The sequence below is a fragment of the Colobus angolensis genome, unplaced genomic scaffold, assembly GCF_000951035.1.
Source record: "Colobus angolensis palliatus isolate OR3802 unplaced genomic scaffold, Cang.pa_1.0 Scaffold194, whole genome shotgun sequence".
Classification (NCBI taxonomy): Eukaryota; Metazoa; Chordata; class Mammalia; order Primates; family Cercopithecidae; genus Colobus; species Colobus angolensis.
This window is the reverse complement of record NW_012115088.1, coordinates 3,381,050-3,407,287: the sequence shown is the minus strand read 5'-3', so window position 1 is coordinate 3,407,287 and position 26,238 is coordinate 3,381,050. Positions and strand designations below refer to the sequence as shown.

General features: G+C 36.9%; 1 protein-coding gene across 1 annotated transcript in view; it reads right to left on the bottom strand.

Annotated features, from left to right (window-relative positions):
• Window positions 1–554: 554 nt before the first annotated feature.
• Window positions 555–26,238, bottom strand: part of LOC105510919 (chromosome unknown open reading frame, human C8orf34) — a 500,972-nt gene continuing 475,288 nt past the window's right edge. Inside the window, exons 14-15 of the mRNA XM_011940919.1 lie at window positions 3,648–3,707; window positions 555–1,343 (exon numbers count right to left, since the gene is read on the bottom strand). Of these exons, the coding sequence (XP_011796309.1) occupies window positions 1,336–1,343; window positions 3,648–3,707 (68 nt within the window). The 3' untranslated portion in view covers window positions 555–1,335. The remainder of the gene's footprint in view (window positions 1,344–3,647; window positions 3,708–26,238) is intronic.

The window sequence follows — 26,238 nt, the reverse complement described above, 5'->3', positions numbered from 1 at the left end:
GAACAAGAGGAGGACAAAAACCAACCAGGCAGTGGTTGGAGGAAAGTGCAGCTCTGATGAAAGCATTAGGGGTGACATATTTTAAAGAAAGAATATTTCTAATAGAAAAAGCATTTGGATCCTCAGTTAAACATTTTTTCAAGAAATATTCCTCATGGCAAGGAGTTTTAAATAGAAGAATGTTCTGGTCCCCTAAACTTACTTTCTTGCCTTCTCTCCTTTCTAATTAAAAAATTTACTGTTTCTAAACCTTCCTTTTTCCCACCTATAAAACATAACACTTTTATAAAAATGTGTCACATGAGTTTCTATACACAAGAAAATGTTAATGTAAGAAAGATTGTTACATTATTTGATTTAGGGAATTGACTTAATTTATACAATCTGAATTTTTAAAAATTCTTTATCCATGTTCTGGCCTTTAACATTTGTTTCCTTGATATGGTTCCTTGTTATATAGTTTTGTAATTTAAGTTTATGAAAGCTTAAATTACTTTAAAGCATAAAAGAACAGAAAGCAAACTTAGATTAAGACAAATAAAATAAAACAGACAGTAGCGATAACAATAGATTTACTTAGATCCATTCACTTAGCATCAATGCATAACACATTCCAAAAGTGAGCATATATTAAATTTAAAATGGATCATCTTAATTGGATTCAATAATTGCATAAATGGTCAAACGATTTTCATTTTCTATGTTTTGGGCCATGCATTTCATTCCTTATTGGTTTGCTTTATTGAATTAACATAACAATTATTTGTTTTAATAGGAATGGAGAAAATAATCATGAGAAAGAGTAGTGGTGGAGAATATACTTCTTACTGCTGCTGCACACAACATATATGGCAGGTGATGATACCAAACAGCTGATTTCTGCAGAGACCTAAATGGCACATCTTGGCACATGTGGATAAGTATAATGTTTAGTAATCTAAAAAATGAGAAAATATTATAAAAATAGAAGAAGTAGAAAACCCTAGACAAGTTAAAATACAGAAAAATTTTAAGCAAAGTTATTTGAATCAGGCAATATTTAATATATCAAATATTAATCTTAATAACTATGTATAAAGTAATCTAAACCCAGGACACTAACCATGCCCAAAGACAGCTGGCCTCCTGACGACCTCACGATCCTTTGCCAGGATTAGTGTTCTCTGATCACATACTTGGGCACCCCCTGGTTACAATAGTACTTGTTTATTATTGAGATTATAAAAATAACCATTCTCTAAATGATTACACATAGTAAATAAAATTAGAACTATACATAAGGATTTGAATAACTGCAATTTCTTTAAGGACCACTTGCAACTTCTTCTGTCTGTTTCACAAACCTGCAGAGGGGAAATGAAACAGAAGAAAATGTGCTTAATAACATGTTTACATTATAGCATATTAAAAAAGAAAAATTGCGATTTTAATGCTTTCCTCTATTGCAATGAACTTTTACAAGGATATTGACATTAGAATATTACCTCTATTAATCATATTTGCAGCCTATACATCAATTTCTGATATCTGTATAAAATTCTAATCACATTAGATGGTGATATGGCTAGGCTTTGTGTCCTCACCTGAATCTCGTGTTGAATTACAATCTCCATAATCCCAAGGGAGATACCAGGTGGAGGTAATTGAATCATGGGTACGATTTCCCCCATGCTGTTCTTGAGATAGTGAGTTCTCATGAGATCTGATGGTTTTATAAGGGGTTCCTCCCTGTTCACTTGGCACTTCTCCTTCCTGCTGCCTTGTGAAGAAGGTGCCTTGCCTCCCTTTTGCCTTCTGCCATGATTGTAAGTTTCCTGAGGCCTCCCAGTCATGCTGAACTGTGAGGCACTTCAATCTCTTTTCTTTATAAATTACCCAGTCTTGGGTATGTCTTTATAGCAGTGTGAAAACAGACTAATACAAATGGCAAGGGAAATAGTCATGTTTCTAGAATATTTTACATGTTTTTTCTGCTTTGTGTCATAGTTATATTTAATGTTTTTGATTTGCCAATGTAGACCGTAAACATTTTAAAGGAAGACCTTCAATCTCCATCTTACTCACAGGACCTGAAATAATGCTTTGTGTGTGGCATTTGCTCAGTAAATATTTATTTGATACAAGAGAGGGAGAAGAGTTAGAGAGGAAGAGAAAGAGAGGGAGAGTCTGGTTGTTTCTGCACACACTTTTTGTTTATCTGGAATGCTTTACTTACTCCAACCAACCCCAGCTAACTCTTTTATCAACTGCATCTTTCATTCCTTTAGGCCTCACTCTTAGACATTACTTTCTCTTGACCCTTTGACTACTAGTCAAGACAGAACTCTCCTGATGTGCACACTTATCCTCATACTTCTATAATTACCATCAGCAGCATTTTTCTGTAAATAGCTGTTCACTGTGTGTCTTCTCCACAATTTAGTAAGTTCCATGATGAGAAAACCTATGATTGGTGCTGTATCACCCATGATAATGACATGTGCTATTCTCTGACAGTAGTTACTGATCCATTATAGGTTTTAAATATGAATCACATGAGTGACAATTTACTTAGTTAGAGCTCTTGAACTGAACAGCAGTATGCCTGTACGTCATACAAAGCGCACTTGACAGGCTGAGGAAGAGAACCATGTGATAGTTCTGTACCTATATCCTTAATATATGTCTCATCCTTCATAATGATTTCATAGCTTTCTAATGTACAGATTGCTATAATTTTTCTAATCAATCTCTTTTTTGGTTATTAGGTTGTTTCTATTTTTTACATGCTTTCCATATTGTCTTGTAAAATATGTTTCATGCTTTATTATAAAACATATGGCAATGAACATAATATTCTGATAGCTATATCATAGTACATTGAAGAAATTATTTATTCAGGTAATGTCCTAATGCAGAATTATTGAGTCAAGACCAATTACAGCAGAGCAAAATTAAATGAGCAGACAAGGGTAACAGTAAACTCCCCATTACTCAAGGTGTTTATGTAGAGTCTGGGTACTGCAGGGGTACTGGCAGGGGTACTGCAGAGAAAAGGCGAGCATTAGTTAGGGAAGGAGTGGCTGGTTCTAAATTCTTTCCAGTTTTATATTCTGTGATTATGTGAGAGGTAAGGACAAGCTCAACACCTTTGCTTTTCTCTGGAAAATACTTAAGAGATGACAAAGTGATTTATATTTTATCTTTGTGTATCCAGTTCATAAAATAGCCTCATATTCATGGATATGAAATTGTTCTGACATCCTATAACTGCAGGGGATATATAATAGCATGATAGAGTCCATGGCCTATATGTGGGAGAATATGTTTTTCAGCCCATATATATCTAGAAGATACTATTTTTTCCTGCCGAGGAGAAAGGGTTTAAAATCCCCATCCTCCCACCTTAGCAAGGGAGAATGCAGACTAAATGAGAACTCCAAAGCCTATAGAACACACACACACACACAGAAACACACACACACACACACACACACACACACTCTCTCTCTCAGGAAATCTTATAATCTTATGCAGTTACTTGAAGAAAACCCTATTCTCATTAGAGGTCATGAGGACCATGTATTTTTTTAATACAAATCCTGAGCAGTTTTAGAAGGTACCCATCATTACCTGACATTGATATTAAGTGCCCTGAGCAAACATACCAGAGTAGACCAGTGTAGGACAAGAAGAGCATGGAACGCAAAGAAGAAGATCTGCAGAACCTGCACAACGAAAGAAACAGAGATAATATGCCAGGCCAGAAAAAAATCATTGATTAGATACCATTCCCTAGCACTTTAACCAATTTCTAGTGAAGATTAATTGAAATGAATATCAAAACTATATTTACAGTATGTAGTGTGCTGCAATTCTAAATTTTAACTGCTTAGTAGTGTGTATATCCTCATTCCATTATTCAGTCATTTTCCACTTAAACCTCTGGTAATTTTTCCAATAAAATCTAAGGCAAAATGCCCCTCCAGATAGTGTTCTGGATATGCATATAGTCTGTGTGAAGATCCCATAAGAATTGCAGTCATAATTGTGATGCCCAGGGTGGGTTAGGCAGGAAAGCCATGGTCTGCTCTGCAGACTGCTTCCCTAACACAGCTTATTCAGCCCCAGACGGGTACATGCTACTTATTGTGATGCTATAAAATTATAAATTACTATCATATTATCAAGCTATATGATTTCATGAGGTAGTATATATATGTGTGTGTCTGTGTATGTATATATGTGTATATATATGTGTGTACACATATATATGCAAACACATTATATTGTCTGGTTCATAGCATTATAGGCTAAATGCGATTCCTCTGAACCCAGCCCTGAGGCAGAAGAACATAAGACTATCTTTGAAGGAAGGAAAAAGTAATGCCTAATGGGGAAATGGGGCATGACTATTCTAGTTCAAAAGAGTGGCAAAATAAAACAGAGGGTGAAAGCAGATGAAATAAGAAAGATAAGCAATTCCACTTGTCTGGAAAAGAATGGAAATAGATGAAGTTCAAAGTTTCCACAGCATCTTTTGGAACACTAGCCCTACAAGATGTTAATCTAGATGATTCACAAACAAATGGTTATTGGTCAAATAATTTTGGACAACATCATACTATATCTGATTTTTTAAGGATCGAAATATACAACAGCACATTAAAGATTCATGGAAGCCCTAAACTAAGGAAAATGATTTAACCTGATATTTACCAAAGTTATTTTATAACAGATTTTTATAGAACACTCACTTTTAAAAATCCTATAAAGCATTCATTGGTTAAGTGCTACTTCAACTAGAATGAAATGGCTTATTGATTTGGTTGTCATTTCATACATTCTGCAGCAAAACGGAAAAAAAGCATGGATTTTATATTCCGCTAGACCTGAGTTTAAATTTTATCTTCACCCTTTCCTGTATAGGTCACCTTGAGGAAGTTAGCATTGCTCAGCATCCTTCACAGAGGATGGTTCTAAGCAAAACACCTTTGGAAGGATCAAGTAAGGGGCATTTAACATTTTTCAGTATTAAAATTTAGATGAATACGAACTAAAAGAATATTTGGATTGAAGGTAGAGGTTGTATATAGAAGGTAGATGCTGGATACAGCTGGAGAACTTGGTGAATTGTTAGAAATCTTATACATGGGAGGGTTTGAAATAAAATAATGATCTATTTATGTTTGAGTGTTCTTTGCCACCTAAAGATGTTAAAGGTGCTGGCAAGGGAGTGGTTGAATTCATGATCTGTATTAGTGGTTCTTAAATTTTAGAGTGTATAAGAATCAGCCACAGGGCTTTTTAAAACACAGGTTGCTGGGCTCCAATATCAGAGTTTCTGATTCAGTAGATCTAGGATGGAGCCCAAAGAAACTGTGCTTTCACTAATTAACAAGAGATGTTGATGCTGACACTGCTGGTTTGAGAACTCCACTTTGAGCATCACTGTTTCGGTGTAGCACAGACCTTAGAGTGAAGGATAAACTAGCTGTGGTCTTACTCACTTAGAGGTGGACGAGTATCAAGTGTCTGGGTACCAAAACAAGACTGAAGTGCAGGTTCAGTAGAAAATGAGGAATTTTAAGGGAAGGAGGTTTGTGACAGATAGCAGATTACAGTAATGTAAGACTTTAGAGTTGGAAACTATTTCACATTTGATAAGAAAAAATATATATACAGCCTATGAGAATAACTAGATTTGAGAAGCAAGGAATTATAATGGCAGGATATTGGATAAGTCACCCAAGTAGGAGTTAAAATTTTCTGATGAAAATAGTTGTGGTAGAGAGGAAAACAGTGAGCCAGATGTAAGCATCTCACAGGAATGAAGAAAAGTGATTGGTAAGACTACAGTGGCCAGGATGAGAACAGAACAACAATAAATGGTAGGAGCCTTAAAAAAAGAATTTCAGGTAGAATGTTGATGCTATCTCATGGTGCTTGGCACAGGGCAATGGAAAGAAGCAACAGCTTCCTCTGGAGGAGGCTAACAGGGACCCAGTGTTTTCTAGGAGGTACTCATTTCAAATAAGACCAAAAAAAAAAAAACTATATGAAGTATTATTTTAATACCACCGAAGAACAATCAATTTGCCAATCAAGTTCCAGTCCCATAGAGCATGGTGCAAAGATCTGGAAAATATTCAACAATACAAGTTCAGGCTAAGACTTTATTTTGATGAGTATGGAGCAAAGGAGGGTGGCCAAGGATAACAGAGAATCAAAAAACAGAATTAACTGATTTCAAGTTTCTGAAATAAACTGTCACAAGGCTTTTCTTGCATGGAAATTACTAGGCATTCAGCGTGGTACTGCTTCCTTCTCTTTTGAAGTAGGACTCCCGTATACTGGGGATAGCCCATTATTTCCTGTACTTGTGGGAATGTAAGAAATGAAGCAGCTTTGATGGGGGAAACAACAAATAGGAGAGTGGCCATCAACTCTGAAAATAAACATAATATTATGGACTAGAACACTATTTCTTCTTGAGGATAATGTCATATGCTACAAGTTTTTTCAGAGAGAAATAGCAAAATCAATCTCCTAAGGCAATGCATGACAAAGCACGTGTTGGGATTAGAGTGAATTCTATATTGATGCACCATGTTCATTGCAACTCTGATGAACTACGTTTACTACAGAAGAACAGCACATTGAACATATGGTATGTCATTGAACACATCCTGTTCTCTATCAGATATCAACAAACCACTTATTACATGCGTGTATCTGTGTTTCTAGAGGTTATGACCTCCCTGAATAAACAGAAGATAAAGATAGAGACTTAGGTGTGGCCACTTCTCAAGTGATCTTTAAAAGTTACGTAACCAATTTGAAATAAATATATTCATTTATTCATTCATGAAGTTGATTCACTAAATATTTGTTAAGTAAAAAAATTCTGAATGCATAAATATCTATTAAGTATCTGTTGAACATTTACAATGAAAAATAGGGATTTTTAAGATTAAACTTTTCTTAATAGGCTAATTTTTTATAATTAGGTAGAAGCGATGTATAAACTATAAAGCCTTATATAAGTGGTAGAAACGTAAACAATTTTTTTAAAGTTTTCAAATGGATAATCCTATGTGTCCTAATATGGAAGAGAAAGTCACATACAATTTATGTCTAAGAACACAAGAAAAAGCTATACTTTTGGTCTGAAGAATGTTTAATTATACTAAAGATGATATACAGTTTTGAGATACTTAGTCAACATTTCAAAACAAGTCATTTTGAAGAAATTTGGCAGCATGCTTTGAGCAGTTGTTGTACTTTTAATAGCTTACCATGGGATTGAAAACATACTTAATGTAATTACTAGATGCTATTTATTTTATTCTGTCAAAATTCTAATTTTTATGTTTATCATATATGGCTCCCTTAATTTTCTGGATGACTTTGCTTGTAGATAATAATTTGGAACACTGTAAATATAACTAAATCAAGTTGAAGTTTCTATTAAAAGCAGATTTTCTACTCAAATGTATTACTACTTCAGTTTCTTTATATGTTGTTTTCCCTTATTTTCTTATTTTATAGTGTTTTCTTTATGTTAAAATTATTTCAGTGTACAGTGAGATCATTCCTCTCTTGATGTTATCTTTACACCCATCCCTCCCACCCTGAAAGGTTTATTTAGCTTTTAGGGACACAGTGAAATTTCAGAGTAGAGGATATGGTCTTGGGCTAGATTTGAATTTAAATTGCACTTACTAATTCTGTATTCTTGGGAAAAAATATTTAACAAATCTGAGTTTGTAAAATCATATTAATAATGCCCATACAATAAATTGTCACAGGGATTAAATAAGATACCACTACATGGCACATAAGAATCAAAATTTAATACATGTTACTTCTGTCCCATTTCCTCCTCCTTCAGAAATGCATTTGTTTCTGTATAAGCCTTAAAACGTTAATGGCTCATAACAGGCTTTAAGGAGAAATAGAATACTGTAATTCTAAATATCTCCCTAAAAGAGATTTGGTGGATCTATTTAACATCAGTGATTGCAGCAGCAGACCATCTGGAGCAGCTGCTGCGAAGACACCAGCTGTAGCAGGGGAGGCATGGCCAGGGATCTGCACTCTGTGGAGCCAGTGGAAGCTGGGAAAAGGTGGAAGCTGCCTGCGTCTGAGTTGGCAGGGTCGTAGCCCCACCCAAAGGGCACAGGTGCAGCTGCCCAGTCACGGCTTTGGACCCAGGCATCCCTGTGCTCTTGGGGGCCCAGCAAGATCACCTGCCTCTGCAGGCTCAGAAGTGACTGCTGCCACTGCCTGGCCTCTCCCTGACTCCTGATGCCCACTCCGATCTTGGAGCAAAGTTGTGGCTCAGTTCGGGCACTGTCACAACCCAACTGGGTGTGCATGCGCTTAGGGCAGTGCTGACATGCCAGCCCCTTGCTGCCTCAGCCCCCTCCCGGCTTTGAGCACCCACAAGCATGGGAGAAGGGCTGAGGGAGTGCTGAGGGCAGTTCAGTGAGGGCCTACAGGCACCCTATGGCACAAACAGTCTGGGTGCCATGGGCACCATGAATGGCAGGTTGATGGTGGCAGGAGGCAAACATGCTCCAGGACAGAAAGGGGTGGGTCCCCAGTAAAGTCCTACCTTCAAGCTGTGGATGGACTGAAGCCTGGGGGCTGGGCTGCCAGTTCCGCAGACCAGAGTGAGAATTTACGATGTTTCTCCTGGGCCCACCCATGGACCAGTCAGTACACACTTCCTCCCCTCTGAAGCCCATAAAAACCTGGACTCAGCCAGACTTGGTCAAATGTGGAACTACCTGTCTGTGGAGAGGAGCTGCCCACTGTGGGTCTCCTCTCAGGTGAGAGCTGAGCAGATGTCAGGATGACCTGCCTGCAGAAAGGAGCTACCCAGTTGGAGTCTCTGGAGAGCTGTCCTGCCGCTCCATAAAGCACTTCTTGACCTTACTCACCCTCCAGTTGTATGCGTACCTCATTGTTCCTGGATGCAGGACAAGAACTTTCAACCCCCAGATAGCGGGACTGAAAGAACTGTAACATAAACAGGGTTGAAACATGCCCCTCACTCACCACCGTGTGGGCTACGAGAAGGAGAGAAGAGCTATGGCCCTGAGGGGACCCCAGACCTAGGAGCTCCCTGAGTCAGGGCTTTGACTCCCTCTTTGGGGCTCTGTGGTTCCTGGCATCTCCAAGCTTACAGGCACCACCACATTCTTCAGTGTCAACAGCAGAAGCTGCTTGTGGTATGCCTAGTCCAGCTGCAGCCTCACAGGAGCAAGCACCCATGCTGGTGCCTGGAGCTGCCTGCCCTCCCGCAGCCAGCATGCCTGGCTGTGTGCAGCAGCCAGACCCTGTGCCCGCTCACTCATGCATCCCTTACTACTCTGTGCCTGGCTTGACCTTGACAGGCATGGGATCTGGGAGGGTAGCATGAGCCAAGCACAGCCTGCCAGACCAAGCAGGCAGGATGAGACCAGCAGGCTCAAGCAAAACTAGGCAAAGGTGCCACTGGCCACAGATGTTTCCAGCTGGTGAAACAATACCTCAAAGATCCCCAAAGACTGACATTAGGCTATGTGTCAGTTTTCTCAATTTATTATTCAATTATCTCTCCATTAGAATATATGCTAACTCAGTAAGAAAAAATTATTATGTCATAGTTTTGGAGCTCTGGGCTTAGAGCTCTTCTTTTTAATCTTCACATGCCCTCTTTATTATGCCTACACAAGTAGTTTCTTCAGCCACCATGTCTATCCTCAGACTACCTCCTATGAGACCATGCCAGTTAACTTCTATACTAGCTCAAACAATGGAAATACAGTATAACATCTGCTGGAGGGAATAGTTTATTCATTGGTTTTCTTCACTTAAGTCTGAAGTAGTAGGAAAAAGGAGAATGAAACACTGAGGTAGGTTGGGATCAATGATGGTATAGCTCTGGGTCCCTCAATTAGGAGCATGAAATATTTACATGGTGAAAATCCTGAGTAATGGGTTCTCTTTTTTTTGTAGTCTCACTTGCTAAATTGCTCAAGCTGGACTCCAACTCCCGGGCTCTCGCCTCAACCTCTCAGTAGCAGGGATCACAAGCATGCACCACCATTGCTGGCTCCAAAACCCTTTCCTTCAGCTTGAGAGGGCACCTAAGAGCATTGCATAAGATAAATATATCACCCATTAACTCATCTAATAGAGAGGTCACTCTTTTTGCCCCAAATTGGGACTATAAAACCTTTCCCCTGTAGTGCTAAATTGTATCAGAGGCATAAATTGAATGTAGAAGCCATAGAATAATTAAGAGACACAGAAAAATGAGCTCTAGTTTTACAGGTGAAAAGAGAAATCATTTCTAGTTAGTAAGTAAAAGGCAGAAAGTATTTAGCAGAGAACCCTAGAGGAGAGCATTTGCCTTTACTATCATGTAGTTAGTATATCCCTGATAGTTAAAATCCGACAATTGGGCAAATGTAGATGCACTTGAGTGCAAGCCCTTTCTCTGCAATTTACTAGTCTGGGACCACCAGGAAGAAGCAAGACCTTAGCTGAGTCTTCTGACTCCCAGGTTTTTTCCACTTCATGATAGCCTCCAGAAAAAGGAAATTAGCCTCCCACTGAGAAAGTTAAGTGGCGGATGTGTATGCTCAGAAGAAAAGATGAATCATTAGTAAATTATAGTGAACACTTAAGTGACTGGCAACAAAACTATATAAAGGAGTGAGACTATTATGTCAATAATTACATCAGTAAAAGTAAATAGAGACCTAATAATAAGCAAAAGACTGAAGTCCTTGTAGGAGAGCAGATAAACTAAATACAGTTGTCCCTAAGGGTTCTAAGACCCTTGTGGATGTTAAAATCCAAGGATGCTCAAGTCTCTTATAAAAAATGGCACAGTATTTGCAAATAACCTATGCATATCCTTTCATATATTTTAAATCATCTCTGCATTACTTATAATAACTAATACAGTATAAATGTTATGTGAATGTTTTTACACTTTTTTATTATTCCTTGTTTTTGAATATGTATTTTTGATCCGTGGTTGGTTGAGTCTGCAGAAGCAAAACCCAGTAGATACAGCAGGATGACTTCATTGCCGCTCTTTTCATAAGTAGAAACCATTTTATATGGTATACACTTAAAAGTAAAAACTTAGAGCTAATATTTACCAAGCACATACTATCTTTGGCAAAACTAAAAACCATTAAAAAGTAAATATTTTCTTAGTCCATGAAAACAAAATGGAATAATCTGAAAATTTACTGGTTCTGCCCAAATTTATTGAAATATATTAGAGTGTAAAAATCCCTATCCAGTAACAGCAGGATAAATTATTCAGATAAAGCATTCCACTGAAAGTGCATAGAATAGCTGGATAAAATATTTTTAAAAATCTATGTGAAGGCACCAAACATCTATCAAAGCAGTAAAGTATTAAATGGCCAATATCCCAGATAATGAAGAAATAAAGAGAAATGAGCATACAATTTGGAGACATGCTTCCTCTAAAGGTATCTACCAATTTCAGAAGAGACTCCTGAGAGGCTGAGACCCTAAAGAAGGGTTGTAAAATCCTCCCAGGCTAAAGGAAAAAAGAAAGTGTAGTTGTAATCTTACTGAGAAATGTGACCCAAATAAATTCCCTAGGTTTTAAGTTTCTAGACTGAAAGGCCACACTGGAAGATTAAGAGTAAAATGGAAATATACAGCCCTTGCAAGGAATAAAGCCCAACTTAAAATCTTTTTGATTTTTTATTTAATTCAAAAAATCTCGGATTGTTAAATTTCCCTGTACCTCTGCTAGAAGCAAGATAAAATACTCTCTAGAAGTAGATAACATCACCATAGGCTTCAAATTATCTTTGCAACATATCATACATAATGCTCAACACTTAATCAAAAATAAGCAGACACACATGATGACAAGGCCATGTGTTCTAAAGCCAAGAAAAAATAACAAAGAATAGAAACACCCACAGGAATCACATAATGAACTTATCAAACATGGATTTTAAAATAAACATGCTTAATAAGAAAATTAAAGATAATATCTAGAACTTTAGAAAGAAGTAGAAACTACAAATGAACTAAATAAAAATGCCAAAATAAATAAAATTACAAGTCAACTTATATATTAAACAGCAAATTTGATAGCATTAAAGAGAGAAGCAAACTACATTTATTCAGAATCATACTCAGAGTTAAATGGATGGAAATATGTAAGCAGGAAGTAAGGAGAATTATTTTGCATATAGTTAGAATGTCTAGTATATGTGTAATTGAAGGCTTTGGTGATCTTAAAACATAGTCTTCAAATTCTTTCGTTTTCCCAAGTGGTAGAACCATGTCCATTGACCTTGACTATCTTAACTATGACTGCTTGACCAACAAAGATGGCCAATGTGGTGTTGTGAGTTTCCAAGCTCAGGACTTAAGGAATAGGACTTTTCCACTTTCTGTCTTTATTCTTATAATCCAGCTACAATAATGTGAAAAAGTCCAAATATTTCATGGGGAGGTCTATATTTCCTATAGACATGAGAAAATGTCTATAGGAGAGAAATCAAGGTCTTTGGCCAGCAGCCTTGAATAAACTCTCAGCCAACAGTAACCACCAATTTACTAGACGTGAGAGTTAACCATCTTGCAAGTGTATCCTCCAGTCCTAGGTAAATCACTGCAGCTGACATGTCATAGAAAAGGCATGAGCCTCCTTGCTGAGCCCTGCCCAAATTGCAGATATATGTACTAAATGAGTGATTATTGTTTTAGACCAATAAGGTTTGGGGTGATTTGTTAGGCAGCAATAGCTGAATGGAAGAGGAACCAAAACAAGACTCAAAAGAGAACAAGGCACAATCCACAACTACCAAACATATAAAAACGATAGATTTAGAAACACTGTGATCATCCAAGTCTAATACAAAGAACCTAGGATTAAACTGAGCATAATCACATGTAGGCTCACCATGATAAAGCTGCAAGAATAAAAGACAAATGGGAAATCTTAACATTTGAAGAAGTAATAATGTAACAGGTGACTAAAAATATTATTAGTAGTAATAATCTACAGGTGAAAATAAAATGACAGATATCATTTTATCTTCTCAACATAAAGATGAAATGATTATCTTTGAAGTGCTGAAAGAAAAAAAATTTCTTGATTTTTAAACTCAGTGAACATATCCCTTAAAAGCAGAAATTGAGAAATTTCAGGCAAAGATAATTCACCACCAGTAATTACAAACTAAAACAAATATTGGTTTTTGTTATTTAGGCAGAACAAAGGTGATCCAATATGTAATTTCAGAGATAATGAAAAAAAAAAGAAATAGTGACAAACAGAATAAAACTGGGAAAATATAAATGGATATTGGCAATATTTTAAAATAATAATAAAGCCTTATGGTGTTTTAAAATATACAGGGGATTTAAATACATGCCAACACTCCTGTAAAATTCGGGATGAAGAGATATAAAATTAAAAATGTTTTAAGTTTTACAAAGCTCAAATATAAAAGGACCAATTGACCTGAAACTTTTCCACATTAAGCAATACATTGCTGCAATCTCAAGAACAACTATCGAAATAATCTTAAAAGAATATATAATCTTCAAGCTAAAATAGAATAAAAGAGCAATAACAAAAAAATCCCAAAAAAGGCAAGAAAGAGGGAAAATGAAAACATAACATAGTGGGGAAAATAAAATATAAAGTAAGTTGATAATATAGTAAATTAAAAAATAACTATAATAATAATTACACTATGCACAAGTAGACTCAATGAGTTAAACAGAAAGGATTGCTAGAATTGATTAAACAAATAGCCTAACTACATGTTGTTTTTGAAGAGAATTGTCTGATATATGTGAATACGGAAATGATGAAAAGTTAGAGAATAGAAATCATACACCATACAAACCAATTTTTAAAAAGCTGGGTTACCAAAGTCATAGAATGTGGAATTTAATGCAGAATTAATTGCTAGGGATACAGGGAAATGTCTCCTAATAATAAAAAATTCAATTAACCAGGAAGATACACTTCTAAATTTATATAAAACTAATAATATAGCACCAAAATTTATAAAGCAGGAATTGATACAAAGAGAAACAGTCAAATCCATAATCATAGCAGGAGGTGTTGACACACATCTCTTGGTAACTGATAAAACAACAGCCCCCCAAACATACAGTAAGACGATGGAATATTTGAACAACACAAGCAGCCAACTCTACCTAACCGACACGTAAAGAAAACTGCACTCAGCAGCAGCAAAATACATTTTACCATTGTTTTCCTAGAACTTGGTGCTTCTAAATATTTGCCCAAAGCTGGTCATTTACTGGATCATTAAGGAAGTCTCAACACATTTCAAATTATTTAAACCATCCATACAGAGCTTGTTCTTTCAACAAAATAAATGCAGGATGACAATAAAGCTGGACCTAGAGGAAACATTTAAAACTTAAACCCACATATCAGAAAAAAAATGCAAGCCTGAAATTCAATGAGGCAGTCATCTACTTTGTGCCAGATATCTCCTATTTTTCTGCCAGATATAATTGCTGTCTTTAATACCAAGCATTTTGCTTAAGGAGACTGAAGTTTGTGGTCTGTATCAACAGAACTCCCAAACTCTCTCCTTATTCATAGGTTTTGCCATAAGGAGCCTCAGCTAAGAATGAAGGAATGGAAGAGAGTAAAAATTGAGGGTATTTATTCTACCTGAATCCTTCCTCATCTTAATCTAGTTTTTCTTTTGTTGTTATTGTTTTGTTTTTTTGTTTTGAGGCCGAGTCTCGCTCTGTAGCCCAGGCTGGAGTGCAGTGGCCGGATCTCGGCTCACTGCAAGCTCTGCCTTCCGGGTTTGCGCCATTCTCCTGCCTCAGCCTCCTGAGTAGCTGGGACTATGGGCACCCGCCACCACGTCTGGCTAAATTTTTTTGTATTTTTGGTAGAGACTGGGTTTCACTGTGTTAGCAAGGATGGTCTCGATCTCCTGACCTCGTGATCCACCTGCCTCGGCTTCCCACCGTGCCTGGCCTAGTTTGTATTTATTTATTTATTTATTTATTTATTTATTTATTTATTTATTTAGAGGCAGGGTCTTACTCTTGTCAGCCAGGCTGGAATGCCCTGCTGCAATCACAGCTCACTGCAGCCTCGACCTCCCAGGCTCAGGTGATCCGCTTGCCTCAGCCTCCCAAGTAGCAAGTAGCTGGGAATACAGATATGCACCTAATTTTAAAAGTATTTTTAGTAGAGAGAGGGTTTCACCATGTTGCCCAGGCTGGTCTCAAACTCCTGGGCTCAAGCAATCTGCCTGCCTTGGCCTCTCAATTGAAGGTTATAGTTAAAGTTAATTAGATGAATTAAACCCAATTGGTTTTCTTGAATTCTATGTGCGATTAATAAAGGGGATGCTTAGCTTTACCATACTGACTGATGAAAATAATATTATATTTCTTCAAGGGTATTTATAAAATTCTTGCATCTGATTTGATTCATAAAAGCATATTATTTAGTACTTAGATATTAAATCTCTAGCCAAGATGATTTGAAAAGTACAGAATAAGTAACATCTGCTATCTATCCTGAGGAGTATTTTATTTTAATTGAGGGGAAAATATGAGCATTATAAAACAACTGCAAAAGTTTGAAGATGGCAGATTTGGCTCTTGTTAAGTTTCAATACATAGGGCTTAAATGAGAAAATGACAACAAAGCTGAGGAAAACTGATTTGAAGCGGCATCAGTGAGGATGCTTTGTTACACTGTAATTAGCTGAGGAAAACTGATTTGCAGTGGCATCAGTGAGGATGCTTTGTTACACTGTAATTATCCTGAAACTAGACTCATTATCACTGCAGATACATTGAAGATGTTATTGATGATTTTTTTTTTTAATTGTCAGTTGACAGTGAACCTTTGGTGGACTACCAAACTCAATTCCCTACATAGAAATGTTTGTAATAAATGTTCATAAGCAACACAAAAATATTATTCTAAGCTATTAGAAAATCAAGAACACTTTCAACACTGCCTATTTTTTAATTTGTGAAATGTAATGTGCAAAAAATACTATGAAAAGTATAATTCAGTTTAAAAAACATGACCCATTGACCACCATCTAAATTAAGAAATATAATTCTGACAGCCCTGAAGCTCAATCATTATTACCTGCACAAAACTATCTATTATAAATGCATTTATATAGATATAAATATTATATAGATATATTATATTATATATATTGTATATTTTTATTTATAATAACTATTATACTATATAATAATCTATTATAAATTTATATAGATATAAATTTAAAAGGTAAGGATTTACTTGCCTTTCTGTATATTTTAACAAGGTATCAAAGCGTATTGAAAAACTATTGTTTAGATTTTCCTGATTATCATAGAAATTTTGGTCTCCTTTGATTATCGTAGAAATTTTGGTCTTTTAGGTCATCCCTGACCTAAAAGAGAAATGCATCAGTAGTTCATCAAGTATGATGTTTTCTGTAGGATTTTTGGAAATACACTTTTTTTTAGATTAAGAAATTTTTCTTACAGTTCAAAGCCACTGAATTTTTTTGTCATGATTAGATGTCAAAATTTATCCAACACTTTTTATGCATTATTGACATCATGTTTCTCATTTATTATGTTAGTGTGGCTAATTTCCTGATTAATTTTCAAAAATTAATTTGGTAATACATTTCTGTAATAAACTCAATGTAGTAGGGATGTATTATCCTTTATACGTGATAGGAATTAGTTTAGTACCAATTTGTTTAGAATTTTTATATCTATGTTCATAAGTCAATTGGCTTATTTGGCAAAAAGTTTTTCTTTCTTATAATTCCTTTTATGTATTGGAATCGAGGTTAGCTAGTCTCATAAAATGGATTGGGAAGTGTTTCCTCTTGGATTCTATGCAAGTGTTTGCATAATATTAGAATTATTTCTTAAAAGTTTAAAAGAATTCAGGCCCCATATGGGCCTGAAAATATTTCCATATGAGGTTTTTAAATTATGAATGTAATTTTTAATAGATATACGACTACTCAGATTTTGTATTTCCTGTGTGTCAGCTTTGGTAAATTGTATTTTCTAGAAATTTCTGTGTGACATTTGAATTTTAAGGTTTGTCTAACAAACTCTGAAAATATGTATCACTAATACTTGTAAAATTGAATGCACAAATATATTCTTCATGGTATTATTTAAAATAATTTTAGGCCGGACATGGTGGTGCATGCCTGTAACCCCAAAACTTTGGGAGGCTGATATGAGCAGATTGCTTGAGCTCATGAGTTTGAGACCAGCCTGGGCAACATGGGGAAACCACAAAAACCACAAAAATTATCTGGCATGGTGGCATACACCTGTAGTCCCAGCTACTCAGGAGGCTGAGGTGAGAGGATGGTGTGAGCCCAGGAGGCAGAGGCTGCAATGAGCTGAGATCACACCACAGCTCTCCAGCCTCAGCAAGAGACAGACCTTGTCTCAAATAATAATAGCAATAAGTTTTCAATGGCATATGAGCTGTAGAAGAGTGATTAAATAAGTTATAATATGTCCAGATAATAAATGCTATGTACTTATTTTAAAAATCATCTTACACCAGCTGGGCACGGTGGTTCATGCCTGTAATCCCAGCACTTTGGGAGGCCGAGGAGGGTGGATCACCTGAGGTCGGGAGTTCAAGACCAGCTTGACCAATATGGAGAAACCCCATATGTGCTAAAAACACAAAATTAGGCAGGCATGGTGGTGCACACCTGTAATCCCAGCTACTCGGGAGGCTGGGGCAGGAGAATCACTTGAACCTGGGAGGCAGAGGTTGTGGTGAGCCAAGATCACACCATTGCATTCCAGTCTGGGCAACAAGAATGAAACGCCATCTCAAAAAAATAAATAAATAAATACATAATCTTACAGAGGACTACTTGACAATATGGAAAATATTTATAATATATGCTAAAGCCACGTTATAAAACTGTATATCTAATGTATATTATCATATATTATTGTATAAATGATTGTATAGATGATCTCAGGTGTGAATATGCATGTACGCACATGCTTGTGTGAGACAGAATGAACATGAGATCATTTTTTAAAAAATTTCCTGCATTAAAAACAACAAAGTAATCACAGAAGTTATTTTGGGATGGTGAGATTGTTGGTGATTTTCATTTTACTATTTATTATTTTTCCTTATTAAATATATCTCCTTCAAATTAAAGCATCGTATTTCCTCTTTCCATTAGATAGATTCTGAGAATTACCTGCATGCCATCAGACAAAACTAATTTACCTTAAGTTCTGAATGTGAATCTTTGTGGACTTAATCCTATTGACACTATAGAGTATATTTGTGAAAGAAGCTGCTGGTTAGCGGGAAGGATTCAGACACTGTTAATATTTTTTAAATGCAGTATGACAGTATGAATTGAAAACCCTTGGGCAGCTAGAGGGAAATGATTTTGGCTAACAAGAAAAAGTCATTACCTGATCAGAAGGTAAAGATAGCAACCTTAAATTCTGACCGAGGTAAGGATGGAAGGTAAATGAGTGAAACAAATTGGGAGAAACTATGGCAAACTGGACAGGTGTTCGGCTCAAGCTAATTCTTACTATGAGGGAAGGCAAGCCTAGGATTGCCGTATCTTCTGTTTTTCAAAGAGAGTATCTGAACTTTTTGAGATCTCCTAATTTTTAAATGTTAGATTTATTTTTGTTAAAAGGTTGTTATGGCCAAACAAAGCACATCTGCAGACACACCCAGCCTATAGGCTGGCAGTTCATAATCCCTTGTTCTTAAATATTACAATACAAAGATAAACAATCAGTGCCTTTTGAAACCCCAGCCTTAGCTATCAGCTTGAGCCCCAGGAGAGGCTTTTAACAAAAGCAGTAAGCCATTCCAAAATACCAGTTTTTCTCAAAAGTTGTATCTAAAATTAAGAAAGAAATCTCAGTTACAAGAGAAAATATATAAACATGGCCTCATAGACAATAAATTCCCTGAATATCCCTCCTCTGCATATGCATTTATTTTTCATCTAAAGAGGTCTAATCTGAATTCTTAATTTTGGATTCAGAACACAAACACTGAAGCAAAAGAAAAGCCGTTGAACGTAGAAAGCAGTGTGCTAACTTCCGCAGAATTTTCTTTATTTCTGACCTCTGATCAACAAAGTAGCTAAAGAGCCATGAAAAGTCACTGTCATTCTTTTGGGCTTCAGTTTCCTCACTTGTAAAATTAAGAGGTTGGGTGGATATTTCTTATCTTTAAAATTTTATGAGTCAATGAGACTACCTATTGAAACTAGTAGGCCTTACAAAACCTAAAAAGTTAGCACCAGGTGGCCCTAGATAGGGTCCCACCCTGCCTAGATAGGGTCCCACCCTGCCTCGATAGTGTTCCACCCTGATAGGGTCCCACCCTGCCAATTCCGGGAAACAACCTCATGAGGTCCCACCCTGCCAATTCCAGGGGTCTCACCCTGCCTCAAAGTTCCCGGAATTATCAACTCCAGGAAAGAACCTCATAAGGTCCTGCTCTAACCAATTAAACCAAGACCCCTTGCTCAGGCTATAGCTAGACCCAATCATTTTACGCCTTAAGCTTTGTTTGAATTTCGCGCCATAAGCTGTGTTTGAACTTGTGTTAGCATATATAAACAGCCTGTAACAAGCAGTCGGGGTCCCAGGACCAACTTAGAGCTTGGGACCCTAGCGCGCTAGTAATAAATAACTCTCTGCTGTGAACCTCGTGTCGGTGATCCTTCGCGACGGCCCCTGCCCAGGAGGGAATCGAGAGTTCGGTTCCAACACCTATACAGTGAGAAAAGAGCCACATAACATTTGCAATCCATTTATAGGAAGTAGTCATGTATACTTTGGAACTTCAAGTAAGGGCTTACTCTGAAATTAATCAAGTTTTACAGAATTAAAAATATAACCCAGAGCTACGTATATTTACTGTTGTTTAGCTGATAGATTAATAGATTAATTGCTCAGTAACAACAAAGTTTTAAAAAGCACTTTTTAAATTATTTGTTTCACCCTCCTATGAGCTAGGCTGCACTATTGATCTATCTTTACTCTCTGCCTAATAAAGAAGATATATAGCTTTCTAAAAGAAATCCAAAGTACTCTATAGTCTTTTGTGCAAACAGCATGTCTCAGGGAGGTGCTTACTCTTTGAGATGGGACTAGTGCAGAGGTAGTTTAGAACCCAGTTTTCTTCTTTTCAATTCATGACATATGCAAAGAACCAGACACCTGGGCCTCCTCAAGTTTTAAATTATTTGAATCCAAAGCTACAGATATAAATGCTCTCATTAGAGTTCTTCCCTATGCAAAGATTTCCCCACTATCTACTTAATCAATTCACACTTGATTAAGTGTGATTATCCTTACAACCTGGACCCTCTCTGCTCTTCTCATGACTTAGTTTTCCAGGCATATTTTCCTCTTGCCCACTGTATCTAATGTGTCTCCCCAAACGGTATTAATTACTATGTTTCCTGGGCCATCAAGTGTAACCAATGGTCTTCTTGTCTTTGTGCCGTTGCCCATGCTATGGTTCTTGCTTATATGACCTTCTTGTCCATCCCTGCCCTTCAAAATCTTATGCATCCCTCAGTTCAAACACCACTTGCCTCGTGAAGATCTCTCTAATCTTGTGTTTCTACTGTCAGCTCTGTAATATTTCCTTCCTATGGTTTCTTTAACATTTTATTTCTCTTAAGAAATGTGTGCCTAATGCTTCAGATGCTTATGTACTTCTCTATAACTTGGTAGGGAGAAACATACAAGAAAGTCCAACATATGGTAGCTTCTCAGTATATGTATGTTGACTTTTCAAGATCCACAAATATGATTGCTTTAAGGGGGTAATCTGGTTCATAGGGCTTATGAGACTTGTTGGAAAATCTTAACTAAATTCCTGGTTTGGAACAAAAATCCAAGATCTGTTTAATTTGAGAAGGTGAAGCAGGTCAATGCTTCAAAAAGAGCCAAAGAATATCATGAAACACCTTGGCTGGTGTGAATATGCTCAAGTTCTTGTGGTGACAAAGAGTATACAAAGCAATCCATAGAGAAAAACAATAGGCATTGCTTGCAGCCAGCCAATACATTCTTACTCGCGAAAGATATGCTCCATCTGATATAAGGCTGCCCTGTAACCTACGTCTGTCAAGGTTAAAGAATGAACTAGATTTTCTTTTATTTTGTAGTTTTAGGCCACACCTGGAGCAAATATAAGAATATTCCAAGACAAATAAAAAGTGTTTAATAAAATAATTTAAAACATGTGCCACTCCTTTATAACTCTCATTTTTAAAAAGAGCAAAAATTTGGGCCATGTATCCCCTATTCTAACTTTTAAAGACTTTTAACTCCATACATTGCTCCAATCCAAATAATTATGCATTGTAAAAGAATAGTTCTATCATCTCATGGTTTAAATACAGCCTTCTCTGATGCTTGTTAAGACATTTTCTGGTGACTATCGCACATGATAAAGACACGTCAATAAACAAAGCAGGTAGTCTGAAGCATGTAACCTTATATATTGTTGAGCAATTTGACACATTTTTCCATTACACTTAATAATAGTTTATGTGGTGAGATTAAGTTTTATATGTTATTAAATGTTACCATTTAAATTTTTTTCTAGGGACTTACAAATCAATTGGACCTTTCATAATATCACAGTTTTAGCACAAACATGGGGAACATTTCAAAATAGGAATAGCACACGAATGATTCAGAGGCATTTGCCCTCTAGAAACTGTAAAAAAGTTATTCAGATCCAAATAATTCTCTACAACCAATACTATAGTGAAAAATCACAATTTGGCATTGGAATGTTTTGCTTTTACCAAATAATTAACAGTAATTGTTTTTACCTTACTTTTATATTTATTGGTTAAAGATCAATCCTAAAATATTTATGATAGTAACATAACAAATATGCAGATGTCTGATATACCTAATTCAGAGATTTATCATCTCATAAGAGTTTAGATGCCCTGAACTTTTTAGAAGCTTTAGAACTTTCTAAAGCTCATAATATATTGAAAATGAAGATGTGGGATTAAAAAATTATCAAGCCTGGGAAGGTCCAGGCGGCAGTTAGCTGTGATCATGCCACTGCACACTGCACTCCAGCCTGGGCAACAGCGTGAGACTCTGTTTAAGAAAAGAAAAAAAAAAAGGCCAGGCGCGGTGGCTCACGCCTGTAATCCTAGCACTTTAGGAGGCCAGGGCAGGTGGATCACGAGGTCAGGAGATCCAGAACATCCTGGCTAACACTGTGAAATGCCGTCTCTACTAAAAATACAAAAAATTAGCCAGGAGTGGTGGCAGGTGCCTGTAGTCCCAGCTACTGGGGAGGCTGAGGCAGGAGAATGGCATGAACCCAGGTGGTGGAGCTTGCAGTGAGCCGAGATGGTGCCACTGCACTCCAGCCTGGGCGACAGAGCAAGACTCCATCTGAAAAAACAAACAAACAAACAAACAAACAAAAACAGACGTGGTGCTTCACAATTGTAATCCTAGTACTTTGGGAGGCCAAGGCAGGAGGATTACTTGAGCTAAAGGAGTTTGAGACCAGCCTGGGCAACATAGCAAGACTTTGTCTCTATTTAAAAGCTAAATAAATAAATAAAATTTTTAAAAAGAAGAAAAGTATCAAGATTTCTTTTGATTTTCTGAAAGAACATAGTACAGATTACTAGAAAGTTTTGTTTATTTTCTTTAAGAGCTCATTTTTCTAGCTATCTTCATGTATTTTTATTGTACTACTATTGTTGTTTTATTCTTAGTTGTTTCCACTGAGTGTTATGTCTTTTCTCTACAAATACTTGTGTTGTGTGAGATAACCTAGTTGACCTTTAAATAATAACAAAGCACCACTCCAAGTCCTGTCTCACTTATTTCCTGAGAAATATATACTCAAATGTCTAGTGCCTATTTCTGACGCCACAATCCTCATGATGCCCTGACACTTGTCTGACCTAATTGGCTATTAACTCTTGTTAGCCTTTACATTCCATACAGTGCATGCTTTCCGACCCACCCCTTCTATGTCTTCATTAGATAGATCAGTCTGTTAGTGCCTTATCTTGAGTCTGGTGACATAATCAACTCTAACACCCTAGTACCACTATCTCAAATATCGCTCAAATACAAATCTTTTGAGACTGCCTGGAAAGAAGTAATCTGAGGTTAGGTGAAGGAGAAGAAACTTTTTTTTTTAAAGGTGAAAAATCTGGCCACATTCTGGGTGGCCAATGGAATATGGTAGCTCCACTTATTGTACTAAGCTCTTCTGCTCTCAAGAGTCATAGCATCAACTGTGTCACTCCTAGTAATGAGAGGGGAAGTCTTGGGTGAAGCATGGGTCAATGAAAATGAATAGCACTGAGCCCAGTCAGCAGACCTTCATTCTAGTCCTGCCTCTGCCACTAACTAAGTGACATGAACATGTCCACAATCTCTTGGAACTTCAATTTCCCCATCACTAAATTGAGAGAATTAAGACTGAGATGATTAGATTAGATTGGCTTCTCCTGAGCACTTAGAGCACTACTTCCTCCAAAAATCAATAGATTCTGCAAATTACAGGCATTCTGAAAATAGACATGCATAGGCATTCTACAAGAAGAACTCAAATAGGCCGGGCACGGTGGCACATGCCAGTAATCCCAGCACTTTGGGAGGCCAAGGTGGGTGGATCACCTGAGATCAGGAGTTTGAGACCAGCCTGGCCAACATGGTGAAACCCCATCTCAACTAAAAATACAAAAATTAGCCAGGCGTGGTGGCACATGCCTGTAATCCCAGCTACTGGGGAGGATAAGACATGAGAATCGCTTGAATGCGGGAGGCGGAGGTTGCAGTGAGCCGAGATCACGCCACTGCATTCCAGCCTTGGCAATGGAGTGAGACTGTGTCTCAAAAAAAAAGAACTCAAATAAATATATTTTTCAAAAGCTGAACTAATCAAAGTCAAGCAGATCTCATTGCCACAGGACTACCCAGTGACTGGATTATGTGAATATTTTAAAAGAGGCTCTATGCCATTTCCTCAAGTCCAATAATGGCCAACATTTCCCCCATTTTAAACCAGGATGCTTATTATATTTGATCTGTTCACTTAAAATTGTAGAGTTGCTTTGCTCCTCTTGAAAAACTATTTTTATATCAATGATATGGTCTTACAATTATGAATTTCTAAAATATTGTAATATGTAGACTTGACCAAAACTTATTTTTCCACAGAATTGTTTTTAATACCTTCTCATGAAACTAGGGCCCAAATAGCAGATTTAATCTGGTTCTATACCCCACTATGAAAATATCATACTTTCATTCCTCAAATAAAGAGAAAACTAAGCTGATGAAATCAAGAACTATAGGAGTAGAGAAACACTTCCAGAAATGTGGTATAGGAATCTCCAAAAATCAGATGCTCCTGAAAAGCAATAAGAACAATGGCAAAAATCATCAAAATTAACTTTTCTCAGAACGCTGGCAATAAACCAAAGGCTTACAACAACCCATAGAACATTAATTCAAGAAAAACACCTGAATCTCAAGTGAGTTATGTGGGGTTTTAACTTGTCCTATGTCAATGCACTTCTCTCGAGCTCTGCAGTAGCCTTAAAAATCAGTAGACTCATAATGATAGTGGCTGTGAACCAGGTAGTCTAGCAACTGCTAGAGAGGGAAGGACGTATGTGACGTTTTCCCAACTGCGGCACCCTCAGAAAATTGTCACTCCTTGACATATATGGAAACTGCCTGGAAAATCCCTACTTAAAGGGCTGTTCTTTATTTCACTTGAATTAAAGCTCACTCAGCAAGAACCTCTACCCTTAGGATGTTTGTCAAAAACAATCAGGGACAGTACGGTAACATCACAGCTGTCTAAGAGAGTGATACTAGCTGGGCTAAACAAGAAGTTTGCTAAAATAATTTAAAAGAAAATCTGGTAAATGAGGTTTCCATAGAAGGCCACAGAGATGTGTAGTGCTGTGAACCTACTGGGAAAGACTCCATAAAGCTCTATCTCTTACCTCTGGTTGACATAGAGGCTCTATGGAAGCAGAGTTAAAAACTGTTTGAGTGTTCATAAAATGCCTTGACATCTGTCCAGTCATTAGCTGACCACTATGCTACTTAGCAGAGACTTCAGTGGCTGAGTACAATAGATAACAGACTTGACTTGCATTACTTCACAGAAGTTGCTAGACAAAGAAACAGCAGCAGCAGCAGCAACAGCAGCAGCAACAACAAACTCTAGGAGAAAGGGTCTGAAGTCCAGAGTTTCCACATTATATTATCCAGTTTTCAACAACAAAACAAAAATAATAAATGACTTGCCAAGAAACAAGAAAGTATGGTCCATGAAAAAAAAAAGCAATCAATAAAAACTGTCCATGAGGAAGCCCAGATGACTAACTCATCAGACAAAGACTTTTAATGGGGGCTACTATAATATATTCAAACAACTAAAGGAAACTATATCAAATAAATTACAGTATGAGAATGCTTGGTCACCAAATAGAGACTAGCAATAAAGAGATATAAATTATAAAGGGAACAAACTAGAAATTCTGAAATTGAAATAAAAATCCACTAGAAGGGCTCAACAGCAGATTTTTAACAATCATAAGAAAAAATAACTTGATGATAGGTCAATTTAGATTATGCAGTCTGAGGAACAGAATAAAAATAGAATAAAGAAAAATTAACAGTTACTTAGAGAGTATATGAATATACACATGCAGAGTATCCCTAATCCAAAAATCTGAAAATCCAAACTCCAGAATGTTACAAGATCTAAAACATTTTGAGCATTGACATGACATTCAAAGGAAATGCTGATTGCAGCATTTCAGATTTTAGATTTAGGATTTTTATGGGTCCTCAAATGGTATGTATAACACAAACATTCCACAATCTGGCTAGGCATATGGCTCATGTCTATAATCCTAGCACTTTGGGAAGCTGAGGCAGACGGATCACTTGAGCCAAGGGGTTCAAGACCAGCCTGGGCAACATGGTGAAATATTGTCACTACAAAATGTACGAAAACTGGCCAGGTGTGGTGGGTGTAAACCTGTGGTCCCCGTGGGAGAATCACTTGGCCCCAGGAGGTTGAGGCTGCAGTGAGCTATGATTGTGCCACTGCAGTCCAGCCTGGGTGACATATATATATATATATATATA